This window comes from Embiotoca jacksoni, unplaced genomic scaffold (assembly GCF_022577435.1).
Source record: "Embiotoca jacksoni isolate LCO1_2020_lvr unplaced genomic scaffold, fEmbJac1.0.p SCAF_2, whole genome shotgun sequence".
In the NCBI taxonomy this organism is placed as follows: domain Eukaryota; kingdom Metazoa; phylum Chordata; class Actinopteri; family Embiotocidae; genus Embiotoca; species Embiotoca jacksoni.
In genome coordinates this window covers 1326200-1342823 of record NW_027185340.1, presented here as the reverse complement: position 1 = coordinate 1342823, position 16624 = coordinate 1326200, and the positions used below count along the sequence as shown (strand labels likewise).

At 42.2% G+C, this 16624-nt stretch overlaps 1 protein-coding gene across 3 annotated transcripts in view; it reads right to left on the bottom strand.

The window, feature by feature from the left end:
- Positions 1-16624, bottom strand: part of dync1i2a (dynein, cytoplasmic 1, intermediate chain 2a) — a 20022-nt gene extending 3398 nt beyond the window's left edge. Inside the window, exons 1-13 of one of the 3 annotated variants that reach the window (XM_069153808.1) lie at positions 16548-16624; positions 14622-14736; positions 12972-13086; positions 11398-11485; positions 10243-10332; positions 9781-9896; positions 4810-4896; positions 4437-4599; positions 4245-4344; positions 3315-3440; positions 1651-1797; positions 1453-1566; positions 810-943 (exon numbers count right to left, since the gene is read on the bottom strand). In XM_069153808.1, the coding sequence (XP_069009909.1) occupies positions 810-943; positions 1453-1566; positions 1651-1797; positions 3315-3440; positions 4245-4344; positions 4437-4599; positions 4810-4896; positions 9781-9896; positions 10243-10332; positions 11398-11485; positions 12972-13086; positions 14622-14726 (1385 nt within the window). In that variant the 5' untranslated portion in view covers positions 14727-14736; positions 16548-16624. The remainder of the gene's footprint in view (positions 1-809; positions 944-1452; positions 1567-1650; positions 1798-3314; positions 3441-4244; positions 4345-4436; positions 4600-4809; positions 4897-9780; positions 9897-10242; positions 10333-11397; positions 11486-12971; positions 13087-14621; positions 14737-16547) is intronic. The other 2 variants (XM_069153809.1, XM_069153810.1) reach the window with 2 other exon arrangements.

The following is a 16624-nucleotide window of genomic DNA, read 5'->3' as shown; positions in this document are numbered from 1 at the left end:
ATCCACTTAGGCATGAAAGGAAGCAACAGGCACAGACGGACCTCCGCTGGACGTGTTCACAGTAATCATTTACTTATATCATGTAATTACCAGCAGGGTGGCAAAAGTGCCTGCATCCCTTCAACCACATGTTGCAGAGCTGTTATCCAACTGAGGCTCTGATAATTAACGTAGAGGTAAATACTCAGCGTGAGTGATGCTTATGCATTATTAACTGCGATGAGAGTATCATACCATTTTAAATGAGGTGGAAAATTATTCCCCCAATTAGAGGTGATTCTGCTGCGCAAACCCGAAAAGCTATCCTCTCTCTGCGGTCTCTGAGCTTACTAAAGGACATTTAGGATGAGGCTGATGCCCTGCTCGCTGGCAGCTCTGATTTAAGCCACATTTCTCTGCTGAGGACCATCCAGCACGAGAGCAGCCCCATGCTCTAAAATGAGAACATCGTGGGATGAACTGCCGTTTTAATTCTCCCTGGGACGACCGACTGTAAACAAACTCCCTCACTGAGAAAAATATTAAAAAAAAGAACAGGGAAAGAATGATTTGTTTCCCCTGCATGTGTGCCCTGTTTATGTTGAACGACCTTTACAAACACAACTGACAAGCGGAAAAGAAAAACAGGATAACTGGGCAGGAGTGAAACCTCAAACAGCAAGAGCTCAAGTGTTGGATTTGCGTTGCACTGGGAAGTGAGCGAGTTATATTTATTTGACTCTTGGTCTTAGGTGGGCCGAACAAGTCGCCTCAGTTTCCTGCCGGTGTTCGGGGGGGACGCGGGGGACTGCGGTTGCTTATGGACGCACCTTCCATGACGACACGACATGTAGACGGAGCCGTCCTCGCTGCCCACCACGAAATTGTTGACATCTCCGAGAGGGAAAGACATGGAGGTGACAGCTACAGCTTTGGACTGCTTGAACACCAGCTCCATGCTGTCCTGTGGAGGGGAACATGGAACAACATCCTTAACAAGCTCCCTGCTCAGGCTTTATGTTAACACACACTCTGCCAAGCACAACCTATAAAAATCACTTGACAGTTTATTAATGCATAATCTAAATTCAACTAGCACTTTATAAAAAATCTGAGTTTGACATTGAGGTCTTGGCAGCACAGATGAAATGACACAGCTAGCAAAAATAATTTCCTTCAAAATGAGAAATGAGCTGTAGAAAAAAAACTATGGGTAAAGTCAGGAAATACCAAACTGGAATGCAAAAACAAAGGAGTCCAGCCAAAATGTCTGACATTTAGCATGAATGTGAGGGACAGGAAGTGTGTGCAACGTGAAAGTGAAAAGACAGGAAGACAAAATATAATGAATAAGCTCCCCTCTTTAAAATATAAAGTGTTAATATTAATTCATGGGTAGTACTTTAGAAGTAATTCAGAAATATTGCTCCGTATATATTACTGTATATATATATATATATATGTGTATGTTACCTGCGGCTGAGAGAGCATGTCCAAACTCCAGGAGCATATCTTGCCATCAGTGGAGATGCTAATGAGGTTGTGGGCGTTCTGGGTGCCGACCACATTCACACAATATACTGGATGCTGCAAAGACAATGAAGATGAAAGTTTAATCTTCTGCTGAATTTAAATGAAGCGTAAGCCCGCATTGTCTGATGTGTACTGTACCGTATGTGCTGCTGCTGACAGGGGAGTCCTCTGCACGGGAGTCCTCTTGTTGCTCCTGTTGTCCCACAGTACGATCTGCCCTGAATATGTTCCCCCCACCACCACGTTCGGGTGGAACTTGGCAAATGCTGCCGACATAACAGCAGACTGTCAGAACAAAAGGAAGAAATGTAAGAAAGGACACGCAATAAAACAAATAAAAGTACACATTCACAGTGGGTCAGCTGTACGCTTTAATCATGTTACACGTAATGTCGTGAGGTCGGCTTCATGACGATGTTTAGTGGCGTTAGTCCAGCCGGTCGGTTTCATAGGAATAAACTCGTCACGTCTTCACAGTTAACCACTCAACCCAAAACTAACTCGGATCAGATGTTTCCAATCTGTGACACCAGATGAGCAGTGTTTCCATGGTAACAATCCGTGACACATTCGCTGACCACTGTTTCCATGGTAACACTGAAGGACACCTGCTGATCTCCGCTTCCATGGTAAAAATCAGTGACACTGACTGACCAGTGTTGCCAAGGTAACAAACAGTGACACCTGTTGACTAATGGCACCAAAACACTCAAAAAAAAGAAAAAGAGGAAAACATGGCTCATAGTTGGTGATTTGATGACACAAAGGGGTTTCTAAAAACCGTAGTAACCTGTTGGAAATATACAGAGAATGTGTCCTAATTTACCAAGTCAGAGACAAATCACATATCTGACCTGATAGTTTGTTATAGATAAAGTCTATTTTTGTGAAAACAGTCCTATATTAAAGATGTCTATCTTGAAGACGGACACTCAATCCCAGCTCAATAATGTAAAATCTACACGTAAGAACAGATAAATATTTAATATATCTATGTAGTTAACCACCGTCAAATCTGTGGGGCTAAATGGCTGCGATATACTGCACAGTTTTATATTGGCAACACCTGAAATTAAAGTCCTGTCCTTACACGTCCTGTCTTTTCCAAAACACATCGTTCATATCGTGAGCCTCGGTTCTGTAACAAAAACGAACCTCGTCGCTGGCCAAAAGGATTTGTATATATTCTTGAATTATGACGTATGCGGCGTAGCTGCACTCACTGCTTCACCTAACACTTTACTGAACAAAATTGTGCCACATGAATGAGGAAGATCTATTTTTGACTCAACTTGGAGGCACAAAGAAAACTGCATTAACACTTCTGTTCAGTTTTATTCATCTGAGCAACACGGCTGCAACTACATCCGCTCTGGAGGCAACGACATGTGGTTCTACTCAACTTGTCTTGCTGAAGGAGCCTCAGGGCAAGCATTGTAATAGGGCTGGGCAGAGCGGAGGAGCTCAACTGCTCTCCCAGCTAGCTTGTCTGAACACTGGGCCCTTGTTTAGATGCACATGATAACCAGTTCGGCCCCACACACTAAATCCTGCTGCAGTGCTTAGATTCCATTCAGCTCCTGCACCACAGGTCGTCTCTGGCGCCTCACCAACATGTGTTTGTGGATAGATGTGGTGGAGGTGGATGCCAGCACAGTGAACTCACAACATGGGGGGGTGGGGGGGCTGGAAAGAGGGTGAGCAAACGGGATGGTTTCTGGTGTTCCCCGCTTGTCGTGGCAGAAGCCATCCGTGTGTGTGAAAGAGGGAGTTGAAGAGCAAAGAGACGTTGCGTTTGGTACCTGGCAGTGGAAGACGTACTCCGGCGTGGCTTTCTTGTACTTCATGTTCCACACCAAAGCCACGCCGTCTGGCTCGTGAGGAGCATCCTCATTGTTGTTGTATGAGGCAACCAGGAGTTCAGGATACTGATGGCAGAAAAAAAATCAGCCAGAATGAATGTCAGGGGGAGGCAGACATGCCCCCCAGGCTCGGCTCCATGTGGAAAAGCCTGCCCTGTGTGGTGCTGCCGAATGCCTTCAAGAATGAGTAACCCTTTCCTCCCAGATTTATGGCTCGTTGAAGTCGCCCTACCCCCCTAAGAACTGCTAAATTACCTTTTTATAACTTTAACTAAACTCTACAGTTCTGCAGGGGCTCAGACGAACACATTAGTATACTTAGCAGCTCAACGAGGATCTCTTAAAATACAAACACACCCAAGTTTATGTTAAGAACAAAGACTACAGAAACATTATCCAGATGTAAACAAACCATTAACCTCCGCTGCAGCCAATGCCCGAATCTCAGATTTAAACTTTTTAAATACATAATTTGAAATCACAAGTGTGTGGCTATTGCTCTAGGCAGCAAAATACAGTGAACAAAGAGTTGGTGTTCAATCACTGTCACAAGTCATTGCAGAATTATGCATTAAATAACCTCAGACACCAGAGGAAACAAATCATTACGGCCTCCAACTAAGTGACAATTTGTATGGGACATAACTTACTTTTCCTGAGGGAGTTTTGGCTCAGAGTAAATACTGTCAAACTCAAGCGATGTAATCATAAAGCATTATGGGCTGTTGAAATTTAAGTTGTTTCAACAGACAATTAGAAACAATTATGCTCATATTACTTCCATTCAGGGTTTAGGATTAACAAGTGAATTCTTAATGCTCCGAGAGATGTGTTAAAATGTTGGTTTCATAATGACAGCGTTGCAATGACCTGCGGTGACCAGTCCAGGCAGGTGACAACACGGTGTTTGGACCAGCGCTCATCCATGAACTGCCTGTTAAGTGAGAGCTTTGCTCCAGCCTGAATTTCACTGGGGAAAAAAAAACAAAACACAAATCAATAAAAAGCACTTCTTCAAAAGCCAATTACAAGTTTTAAAAACACTATCTGTCCAATTATTACCCCTCCTTCTCCTCCAGGTCGCGACCACTGTAGTCAAAGAAGAGGTCCACATGCTCGGACAGAGCTCGCTCAATAATGCGAGTGCTGTGGTCGAAAAAATTCACAAACTCCTCAGAGTGCAGGATCTGGAGTTTTTCCTCCTCAGTCAGCTCGTGGGGGGGTGCTTTATGGAGAAACACAAACACACTGCATGGTAGTGAAGATCCCTCCAGCTCATGGCCATTATGATATGCCCTCTTTTACAGGGATAGAAACCTCTTTGTACTCTGTAACAACTATTATACGGGATATTTAATTGTACAAATTTCTAGAAGAACTTAAGTGGCTCAATTTCAGAAGAGTATCTCAATTATCATCCCTGTTAGTAATGTACCTTCCTCCTCCTCGTTCTGGTCCAGTTTCTCGGTTTGAGTCTCAACTACTGGTTGCGGTGGAGCAATTTCTTCTTCCTCTTCTTCTTCTGTGGATCAAAAAGCGAACTCTATTAAACAGAAAATACACTGCGCTGGTCTGTAGAAACCATATCTGTGAATAAAGATATTCCTGTGTAAGAAATTGTAAATGGCTTTCTTCATGACTTGTCTGAATTCCAAATGTAAACAGGGAAAAAAAATGAAATCTGAAGTAACGACTTTTACAAAAGGAAAGATAATGCTTCCATACAGGCGTTTAATACCTTTTAGTCACTACATTTTCCACCTTCATTATTTTCTTCTTTCAATAAAAGTTTCTCTCTGTGATTATGGGAGCAACTATAGACTGATTTTGTGTCTCTGCTTCGCGTTTGTTTGGTTTGTTCACACAATGTCGCCTTTCAAAAAGAGCCTGCTCCTCTAAAGCAGGGAAGTTTGTCACTTGTATTAAAAGGGACACAGCGCAGCGGGTGTCTTGTTGTCATAGGGACCCCTGTCTTCCCCAACTGTTAATGAGACTCTAGCCATTCAATAGAGAGCTGAGCTGTCAGTGTAGCAGTTTCCTCTGTGTCCCAGTAGCAGGTTGCCCCCTCTGAACCGCGGGGCCACGGGGCCGCGGGGCCGCGGGGCAGCGGGTGAGGAGCAGCTGCCCGACCCGTCACATTGGACCGGCCAGATGACGGCATGGTGCAAAAGCAGATGGAGATGCTGCGATTGTCTTGTGCTCTTCAGAGGTGGCATGGGGATGGCACAGAGGTTTTACGCCTGGCTGGCCCGAGACAAGCTTCTCCCTGAACGGCAAGCCTGTGCAATTACCGTCCTAGCAGGAGGTCTTGCAACTCCTATTCAACCTCGGAGAATGTACAACAAAATACAGGCCACACCAGCTGGCAAACTGCACACCGGCTCTACCTCTAAGAAGAAGAACACACTTTTTCAAAACACATCTCCTGGAGACCGTATATAGCCGGTGCTTTCAATGTAAAAAATAAGAGCAAAAGCAGAACAAAACAGATTCACGGGAAAAGGGGAAATACTCAGCTGGTTCCTACAGGCGTTTATCTTGGTATGAGTCCTACAGTTAATCTAAGATGACAGCAACGAATGCCAGAATTCTCTTCCTACCGAGATAATCTAAATGATAATGTCATCTGTCACTTTGTCCATAAAGTGATTTATCCCCTTTCTGAGACGGAGGTTTGGGGACGAAGGTTATTGGGTGCACTGATGAGTTTACAGAACTGGGTTGATGACACAAGCCATTTCAATGTGCAGCCATACTCTGCAACCAACAGGAGAAGGTTAAAATCTTTCCTTTCAAGGGCCTCAATCAGGCTTAAAGGAAAACAGTAATCACTGTCTTTCAGCTAGTCCCGGCCGTGCTCGTCAGCCCTTTCCCTAGTGAGGCAGCCAGAGCAATCAACCTGCCAGGCATTAGGAGCGGATAGACAATCTGAAAATAAAGGGTATAATGCACCTGCCAGCCAAAATGGCCATTTGGAGAAAAGCTAGTGATCCTGGTGACCCCGCTGGAGATGTGAAGGGGGGCGATAGCAAGGGTGGGTGGGTTGCATTTAACAGAATTCACCCGGATCACCGACGTCCCATACACTGACACCTCCTCTCAAAGCCGGCCCAATTATGGCTTTTGTACCACTTAAGAAATAAAAGCTTTTTTGGGGGGGGGGGGGGGGGGTGTGGGGGGGAGCGGACAGGAGGGGGAGGGGAGAGTAATCACGAGTCTTGGTCAGTGCACAATATGTTAATGCAAACATGGCATGTGGCCAGTGATGAACAACTATAAAACTGAGTGACCTTTGCTCTCTGTTGCAGGTGTCTTCCACTTTCTACATGTCCAGACAGAACAAGGGTCCGATTTCAGCCAAGTACAAAAGTGTTTTCTCTGCCATATAAAGAACAATAATGAAACCACAGTCAACAAATATCTACCAATACACACACGATGTGCAGTTTTTTTGTTTCCTGGAATAGAGCACTTCTGACACCAGCAGACAAAATGAAAAATTGTTTGCAGTTTTGTGTAGTCGTGGAGGAAAACTGAAAAATCTTCTTATAGGAGATTAAGAAAAAAAAAGTAGATCATAAAGGTGCAAAGTCAGAATCTATACTCTGAGAAAAAAAATAATAAACAGAATTTTCTGTTGGAAATGATTAGCTACGGTATGACAGAGGGATGCAACAGATATTTAACAGTACTAATCATCAAGTGCATAAAAGCTGACCACAATTACAAGTGGCACTTGAAACAAGAAGGCCATTAAGAGCTTTTGTGATTAAAAGTTTTGACCTGCCTCTGTATTCAGAGTGATTAAAACAATCACATTCAATTAAATATTAGATTTACTACGTGGCTCGACATACTTGTACTTCTGACGAGGCTTTTTGAAACGCTATACTAGACCCACCACCCCTCCAGCCCCCCCCAAACTCCAACAATATCTTACTCCATAATTACAGCCTCTTGTTGAGGAGTGCATACTGATGCTGCCTGTTACCTACTACTACAGCCTGGGAATACTGTAGCGTTGCAGTCACCTGTCTGTTTGGATTAAATCAATGAACGGATGGAAAACTGAATTACAGTGAAGTTTTAGGTGCTTAAAGCGAAGGTGATGATGCTTTAAAAAGAACGCCGTGGCGAGTTTTTAATCCATCAGTGAACTAACCTAAATCAAATCAATATCTGCACCCTTTGATTTTAAAACACTCCCAATGATCTTGAACATTTTTTCAAGGTACTTGGCAGGTAATTTGTTCCAAGCATCTTTGAGAACTTGCCACAGTTCTTCCGTGGATTTAGTCTGTTTAAGTATCTTCGGTCTCTTCATGTAATCCTAGACTGACTCAATGAGGTTTAGATCAGGGCTGTTTGCTCCATGCTCTTCATATGATGGAGGATACAGCAGTTCTTGATGCATGTCTGGGGTTGTTGTCATTCTGCAGAATGAGATTGGGACCAATCAGATGTCTCCCTGATGATGCTGCACAGTAGATGAGAATCTAAACATCTAATGCCACTAAAATGTTTGCACAGTGCTGTCTGTAGTTTCATAGTTACAGTCGTGGATAACTTATGATGGAGGCATTTAAATATCGAGCTGTGACTGAGGATTAGGACAGGGTCGTATTGTGTCGTTTACAATTATATTGTTATAATCTTTAATGATAAATAAAATTCCCTATCGTGATATTACGCTTTAGCAGGACTGTTTACGCAGAGCTATGGTGTGACGTACATTATGTGCATAACTTACGTCCAGCAACAACAACCATGGTTGACAGCGGTTGCCCAGTGGAGGAGTGTGGAAGTGATTTGGTGACAGAAGATCAGATGTTCACCAAACCACAGCAACAACTATATGAAGGCACTTGCATGTATTTGAAAGTATTAATAATTGTTTTTAAACAATACTGTCCCCATTACCAACTAATGATGTAAAAATGTAAGAAATGCCTCTCCTTGACCGTTCAGAGGATTTTCGTGGTGTCATAAGGCAGGTGATGTTAAAATCGTACATCTTTTCCTGCTGTTTCCGAGATGTCGGTGCCACCACTGTGGGAACCCTGAGTCTGCAGTAGCCGGGGCACGGCAGCCGCTCCCTCTGATGCCACCGCCTGCTGACCTTGAGAGTGCTGCGCCGTTGCCTCCTTTTGACAACATGATAAATCGCTCAATCAGAAACGAGGCCTGACGCCACCCCACACATCAAAAATGCGCCGAGGGGAGCAAGCTGGGAAGGGGATGCCGTCTCATCGAGTGCCAGAAGTGATGGTGTGAAAATGCACAATGTCACTGAGTGTGTTTTGTTATGTGCCTGTTCGGTGAAGGGAGAAGACAGGGAAGCGAGGGAGTTGATGAAATGATTACATAGTGGCGGAGAGGGGAAGGGGGCCCCGTGTTGAACAGCTGGCAGAAAGCATCGTTGTTTAACACACTTTTACAATGCCCAGTAGAGTCCAGAGTAAAGCGCCATGAGGATGCTCTTCATCCTTCACTAGTTCTGCTTGTAGTTTTCCACAAAATCACACAATTTTATCCAACTCGCGCCGCACGTCACCTCAGGATTTTCTACACATCACCTGATCAGACAACAACCACCAATCAGCACGCTGTTTAAAATCCTAAGCAGGCTTTCAAGGATGCTTTAAAATATGTGTTAGCTGGTGCAAATAAATTGAAAAAAAAGAGAGAAAAAGACAGACTTGTTCAGTAGCTGAAAATGGAGGTACAAAACAAAAATCCTAATCAGGATTTTAGTCAAGCGAATTATTCACCATCTGTCATCACAAACATCAAACAAGAACAAGCAGCAGGACCAAAAATATTACATTTTTATGGAACATGTGTTCAACATGTGGATTTTTGTGCAAACCCAAATATTCTTTGTCCAACCACATGAAAGCTTCAGCGCAGCAATTACATACATATCGACACGCTCGGGAAGCTGCGAGCAGTCGTATGCATGCCGCTTCATATCTTCCTTTCCAATCTCATTTCTCCTTCCTGTCACTGGTTTTCTCATCCGGCTCATTAATTATACCAAAGTGGAGTTAGTTGTGAGGTTCAGAGGAGCAGAGCTTGTCAGAATATAATCTCTGCCCTGCCTTTTTCTGTTTCCTGGGCCTCATTTTTTCTTTACTTTCATCTCAGTGCTCGGTCAAATCAAACCTTTTCCACTTATTGTTCACTTCCGGTTTCCCACTTGTGCTCTCATTCAACCCACTTTACAACCTTGTCATAAATAATTCTCTATAAGCAGCGTCTCCTTCATGCAGCGAAAGAAATAACACATTTTTGTGGACAATAACATTTTGTAAAAGCTCTCCGTTCACCCACATATTCAAGCACAGCTCTGCACATTTTTTGTCTGCGTTTTTCAAGGTTAAACTGTACAGCATTGGTGAGTCACCTTCTTTCGACTGGGTCAGGACAGGTGTCTGGGTCTCTTTTGTGTAGGACACAGTTTCACGTGGTGGGAAGTCCACTTGTGTGACTTTGGCCATTCCCAGTTTTGGAGTTCCACGCCTAAAAGCACAGAACAACTCAAAACTTTGCACAACATCACAACAAAACAGTAATAATCGTTACAAACAAAACAGTCCTACAGCTGTGACCTTTCTCAGCTCATTTTATAACTATTTTCACCGCCTTGCAAGTGAAATATTGTGCTGATCAAAAGTAAGTAAATTAGTCTTTCATGGAATAGCTAAGACTTTAAATTAGTTTAACTACCAATGTGAATTCATTAAAAAGGTTTTGTCTGACCGTTTTTGCATGCACGACTTCACTGTTTGCCAGGACTGCATTAACTGAATAATGATTTTGACAGACAAAGCAAATCATGCCATAGATTGAGAGAAGGGAAAATGACCAGGAAAGGAGAGAAGAGAGTGTCCAGTACCCCAGCTCAGAATCAGAGTGAAGTTGAAGAGTGGACGGGTCAGAGTCCCAATGCAGAGTCCTGATTAGTGTCACAGCAACAAGGCGGCATTAGTGAGAGAGACAGGCAAGCACAAATGAGGAGAGGAAATCAAGTTAGCATTATGGCACACAACATGCTGATTGGATCCTAGGTCACAAATTAATAAAATTTGCATATTATAAAAGCACACTTGAAATAGGATCTTTTTTCTAAATATTTTTTTCTTTTCAAATTAAGCTTGAATCCGCTTACGCAAAACCCAGAGATGGAGGAATGTATCTGCTTAAAATGCATGGACACACAGGCCCTCCGAGTGGGATGACACAGGGTCTAATGTGCTGCCTGCGGGGATGATACAGCCCGAACTGTGTCACACCAAAGCTCTGAGTGTTGTGTAGACAGAGAGGGGGGAGAGAGCCAGAACCCTCAGGGAGAAAACATGACCTCCATGTGTGTAGGAAATGGCCATGCTGGTGAGGGAAATGAGTCAACACGTAGGGGGAACAGCTCACTGGGCCTGATGGGACACTGGGGGAGCTTGAATTTCAGCCCAGGGAAGGGGCTCTAATTAGGGGTTAAGAAGTCCCCCAGGCGTCACAGCAGCCCGCTGTTTTATTGTTAATTTAGGATCGTTCTAATTCAACGGCACACAAATGAAATAAACAGGCCCTCAGTTGGTATAAATTTGTCATCATTCACTGTAATGGGGTAAAGCTTGGTAAAAACTTTTAGCTCAGTTGCTCTTAATAGAGTCATGCTTTACATGTATCCATAACATTTGTTTTCAGTTTGAAAGCAACAGCAAAGCATATCAAAGCAAAAAAGACAAGCAAGCTTGAGGCAGTTTTCAAAATGCTTCACAACTAATTTTCTTTACAACACATGCAATTTATGCTGTGACGATGACACTGGAAACGTATTCTTTCCAGCATAAGCCGAACTGTTCAAAAGCACAACAAATTGCTTTCTGAAAAAAAACAAAAAACATTTTGCTTTAGGTAGAACAAGTCTTATAGTCTTCCCAAGCGGAGAAGTTTGCCTTGTTTCCAGACTTGTAAAGTACTGTACTGTGATTGGAAGATGTTGTGATGAGTGAGTGTGTACCTGGGTCCCACGGCTCCATCAGAGTCCTGGCTACCAGCCTCACTAGGCGTGCCCGCCGATTTGGCAGTTGGAGACATGGGAGGAGGGACTGCAGACAGACACAGAAAATACACATCTGTTACAATGTAAAGATGCTGAGCTGTTCACAATCGTACAGTACGAATGCATCCGTACGTCGATGTTTCTGATGTTGGTAAAACACCATCGAGTACTGAAAGTAGATTTCCTGGTAGATACGATGTTAGTGAGTATGTTGTAATGTGAATAAAACCTTGATATCAGTAGCAAAGAAAGCAAAATGCACAAATCAATCTGTTAATAACAAACCTAAAGTGAGGCAAGCCATACTGATAAAGAGGCATTCATTACAAAATTATTGAAATTTAACTTTCATTAAATTCACATTCAAACAATAATAAGTTCAACAGACAAGAAACTAAAACAATTGTATTAACACAGCTATGATGTTTTTTAATATACTCTTTGGGTTTGACTGGGACCTATGATACAGATTCTTGTATGGATCTCTTCTGCCACCTGCTGTTAGCGATGTGACAGTGCTCTCAAAATCACCTCTGGGTGGACTCAACATAAATGCAGTAGACTGTCCAACATCATTATTTCACAAATATATATTTGTTATAACCGCTTCCTCCTCAGGACAGTCAGACATTTTTGTGAAATGTATTATTACTTAAAGTGAGACTTTTTACATAAAAGCTTCTCAGCAAAGTGCTGTGAATAAATTCTTTCCCTTTCTCCTGCCACCTTTTGGTTTTTATCTTTAAGGCAATTTAGGTGACAAATCTCTTGGTGGGAGCCTCTAAAAAAACGGTGTATGTATAACACACAGGAAGACAGTGATCTCAAAGGATTGTAACAAAATTAGTAGATTAAAATGCTAATATTCATCTTTAGTATTAGGTCATTTCCATCAACAAGTGATGAAAAATATAAAGGAATTTATTTTTTCACATATGATAATTCTAATTTAGGAGAGAAAATAAGTAAGTAATTGGACCAGTACAATAACAATTTTACAAAAAGTCTATTTAATATTTGGCTGACCGGATGTTACCACAGCCTTCATCATTTCCTGCTTGTTTGCGAGTCTTTTCTTCTGAGCTATTTGCCTTCATCCTAATCTTTAACGAATCAAAACACATGATCGGCTGAACTAAGGTCAAATGGTCCAGTAAATAACAATCCACTGTTTGGCCATAAGAATCTACGTGTTAGATCATTATCCTACTGGTATGTTCTGCTTACACAGAATAATAAGAGCAATGATTCCTACCCTGTTCACCCAGTATACATATGAACATCCTCAAACTCAAATCAAAACACTAATAAAAATGTAACTGTCTGAATACAAACACTGAAATGTATGTGAGATATAACGGGAAATGAGCTACTCGAACCATTTTGTTTCTCAACAACATAAAAAAAAAAGACAAATTAAAATCTAAGTCCAGGAAACCTGATGTCTTTTTTCTCATTGGTATAGAATTTCAAAAGCGTATAAAGCAGTAGCTGCGTATGTTCAATCCGCCAGCAGGTAATAAGAAACATACCAGCAGCAACGTCTGAGGTTATTCCCACACTCTGGAGAAGAGCCTCAGTTTCACGTCTTTTTTTCTCCAGGTCAGAGTCATCCTGGTGAAGCGCAGCATCTTTCAGTTGGTCTGCCTGGAAATGCAGCAACGCACCACACATTAATGCAATCTCCAGATACCAGATTTACATTGCTGTCATCTCAGACAATGATGTGTGCAGAATTTACCCTTTCTAGCTCTGAGAGACAGATTCTCGTGTAAATGACCTATTTACAAACTAATCACTTGTGTTATTTGCACTACTTGCACTTCATGCAAGAAAGCCACTATTATCACAGAAAAGTAAAAGTGCAGCGAGAAGAATCTGATCGTCAGTAACACCAGCAAGTTAATAGAAAATCGATGGATGGAAAAAGAAGACACCTCTGAACAAAGGACAACTTTGTGTGCCTCCATCTCAAGGCACTTCAGTAAAACACTTTACAATAAAAACCTGACAACATTTAGAGAGAAACCCAACAAGCCTCACGGAAATTATAGCTGGAAGGAAAAGCTCCCTTTTAACAGGAAGAGACCTTCGACAGAATCATAAAGATCTGCCACGACCAGTTGGCCTGAGGGGAGAGCAGAGGAGGAAAAGAACAGGATAGAGGGGGCGAACACATCTGTGCATTTTTCTCAACAAAGGAAAAAAACAACAACAACAACACAGCAGGAAGAGGGAGAATCTTCAGAAGGTAATGATACAGTGAATATAATATTAGTGACATGCACCACCTGCAGCACTGGGCGTGAAAATACGTGAAAAACTAATCTCAGACTGTCGAGTAAATAAATGTCTGTTTAATCACTATCTGTTGCCAAGTGAAGTAACACAATGGTAACTGAGACAAAAGCCATTGCGTTTAAAGTACTACAAACTGAACGCTCCACTTAGTGCCAATCAGCTGTGAAAAACAATGAATAAAGAATATTCTCCTTTGCTAACTTTATTTCACCATTCGACATCAATGTAAAATATATTGTCTCCACAAAAACAGCACCAATCTGAAATCCACGACAGACTTATTATTAAATGCACTGCAGCTTATTCTGACATAAATATGTCAACTTCCTCAGAGGAACCTGGCATCTTTTTTCAAAAGATATAAGGTTCCTGAGTATTTTGATGATGAGTATTTTATCTTGCAATAAAACCAACAGATAAAACTTTCTGGGGATCTATTAGCATTCGACTCTCTGACAGCAACGAGCGGCTGCCACCAAGTCGTTATGGAATCTGGACTGACAAAACCAAGTGTAAGGAAGAGAAATTATATATATTTAATTGTATCGTGATATGAGATTAGATACCGTCTTAGATTTTGGATATCATAATATCCTGATATGACATAAGTGTTGTCTTTTCCTGGTTTAAAGAGGCTGCATCGTAGTAAAGTGATCATTTTCTGAATTTATAAAACTGTTCAGCTTTAATTTGCTTTCACCCAATTCATCATTATATCCACATTACTGTGATTATCCATTAATAATCTCTGTGTAAATACAGTCATCCCTGCAATACTGTTGCTATAGCAATATTGGGCTACTTGGACAAAAGATAATGTGACATATTATTTTGATCATACCATCATATCTTTTGCAACTAGTTTCAAAAGTTGACCGTACCGTCTTCTTGCGCTCCTCCTCCTTCCTCTTCTTCTCCTCTCTTATTTGTGCCAGGCGCTGCTTCTTCCTTTCCAGCTCTGCTTTCAGCTCACTCTTCTCAGACATGATGCCACAGCTGTACGCAAACAACACATTCCTGGTTACCATCACTTCCAACAAATAAAAGAATAAACTGGAGAAGCTTGTATTTCTATGATAAAAACAAATAAAAATTAAAAACTAGTTTATGTGAAGGTTTCGACTGAAGTGTGTTAAAAAGAAAATACAAAAACAAGCAGATCCCAGTGGTGGATGTTCATAACGCCTCCTGTCAAACCTCCAGACAGCTGATGCTCTCAGCAGTGAGGACGACCAGCTGACTGCATCCACCTCAGATATACCTCAGATATACCTCAGATCCCTCAGATACCTCAGATATATCTCAGATACCTCAGATATCTCAGATATACCTCAGATATACCTCAGATACCTCAGATATACCTCAGATATATCTCAGATACCTCAGATATCTCAGATATACCTCAGATATATCTCAGATATATCTCTCAGATATCTCAGATACCTCAGATATACCTCAGATATACCTCAGATATATCTCAGATACCTCAGATATCTCAGATATACCTCAGATATATCTCAGATACCTCAGATATCTCAGATATACCTCAGATATATCTCAGATACCTCAGATATCTCAGATATACCTCAGATATATCTCAGATACCTCAGATATACCTCAGATATATCTCAGATACCTCAGATATACCTCAGATACCTCAGATATACCTCAGATATACCTCAGATACCTCAGATATATCTCAGATACCTCAGATATCTCAGATATACCTCAGATATATCTCAGATACCTCAGATACCTCAGATATACCTCAGATACCTCAGATATACCTCAGATACCTCAGATATATCTCAGATACCTCAGATATCTCAGATATACCTCAGATATATCTCAGATACCTCAGATATACCTCAGATACCTCAGATACCTCAGATATATCTCAGATACCTCAGATATACCTCAGATACCTCAGATATACCTCAGATACCTCAGATATATCTCAGATACCTCAGATATCTCAGATATACCTCAGATATATCTCAGATACCTCAGATACCTCAGATATACCTCAGATACCTCAGATACCTCAGATATATCTCAGATACCTCAGATACCTCAGATATCTCAGACCTCACAGATCTCACAGTTCAACGGAGCATTAAACGGTGAGTTCCGTCTTCATTCCAGCTCGGTGAGCTGAGTATCTTTGGTGTTTGGTGGCGGACACGCCGGTTACCGGACAGCCTCACCCGGTTACCGGACAGAGCCTCACCCGGTTACCGGACAGCCCCACCCGGTTACCGGACAGAGCCTCACCCGGTTACCGGACAGCCCCACCCGGTTACCGGACAGCCCCACCCTATAGCTGCTCCAACCGTTCACACCCGGTGAACTCTACCGTTATCTATCCGTCACGTGTCTGTCGCCCTCGTTCGTTTTGTTCTCACGTCACGTGATGCTTCATTTTAGTTTCATGAAAACTACGTTAGCATGCTGCTGCTAACGTTAGCCTCCCTTGTGTTACTAGCCGCGGAGCTATCTTACCCAGCTTTGTTGCACAACATAAAAACGAGTCAATACTTTCACCACCTGCGAGTTAATATCATTTATTCAATGAAGTCGCGTTTTTATGTTTTTTTAGGTGATTTAAAATGCGGCTGAAGACCCAACCTGCTCCCAACGACTGGAATGGCTGCTAGCAGCTAGCTCACGGCAGCTAACGGAACTGTCACGCGCTTCAAACTGTTTATCACACCGAGAAAATAAAAACTACAGACTATAAACACGAGATAAATGTTACAGGTGTTGGATACAGCGGGTATCACCACACTGATGAGAAGTGAACAAACCTTAAGGCAGGTTTTCAACCTGACACCGAAGGCCCAACACCGACGCAGCCAAAACAATCGGGCTTGCCAACCCAACT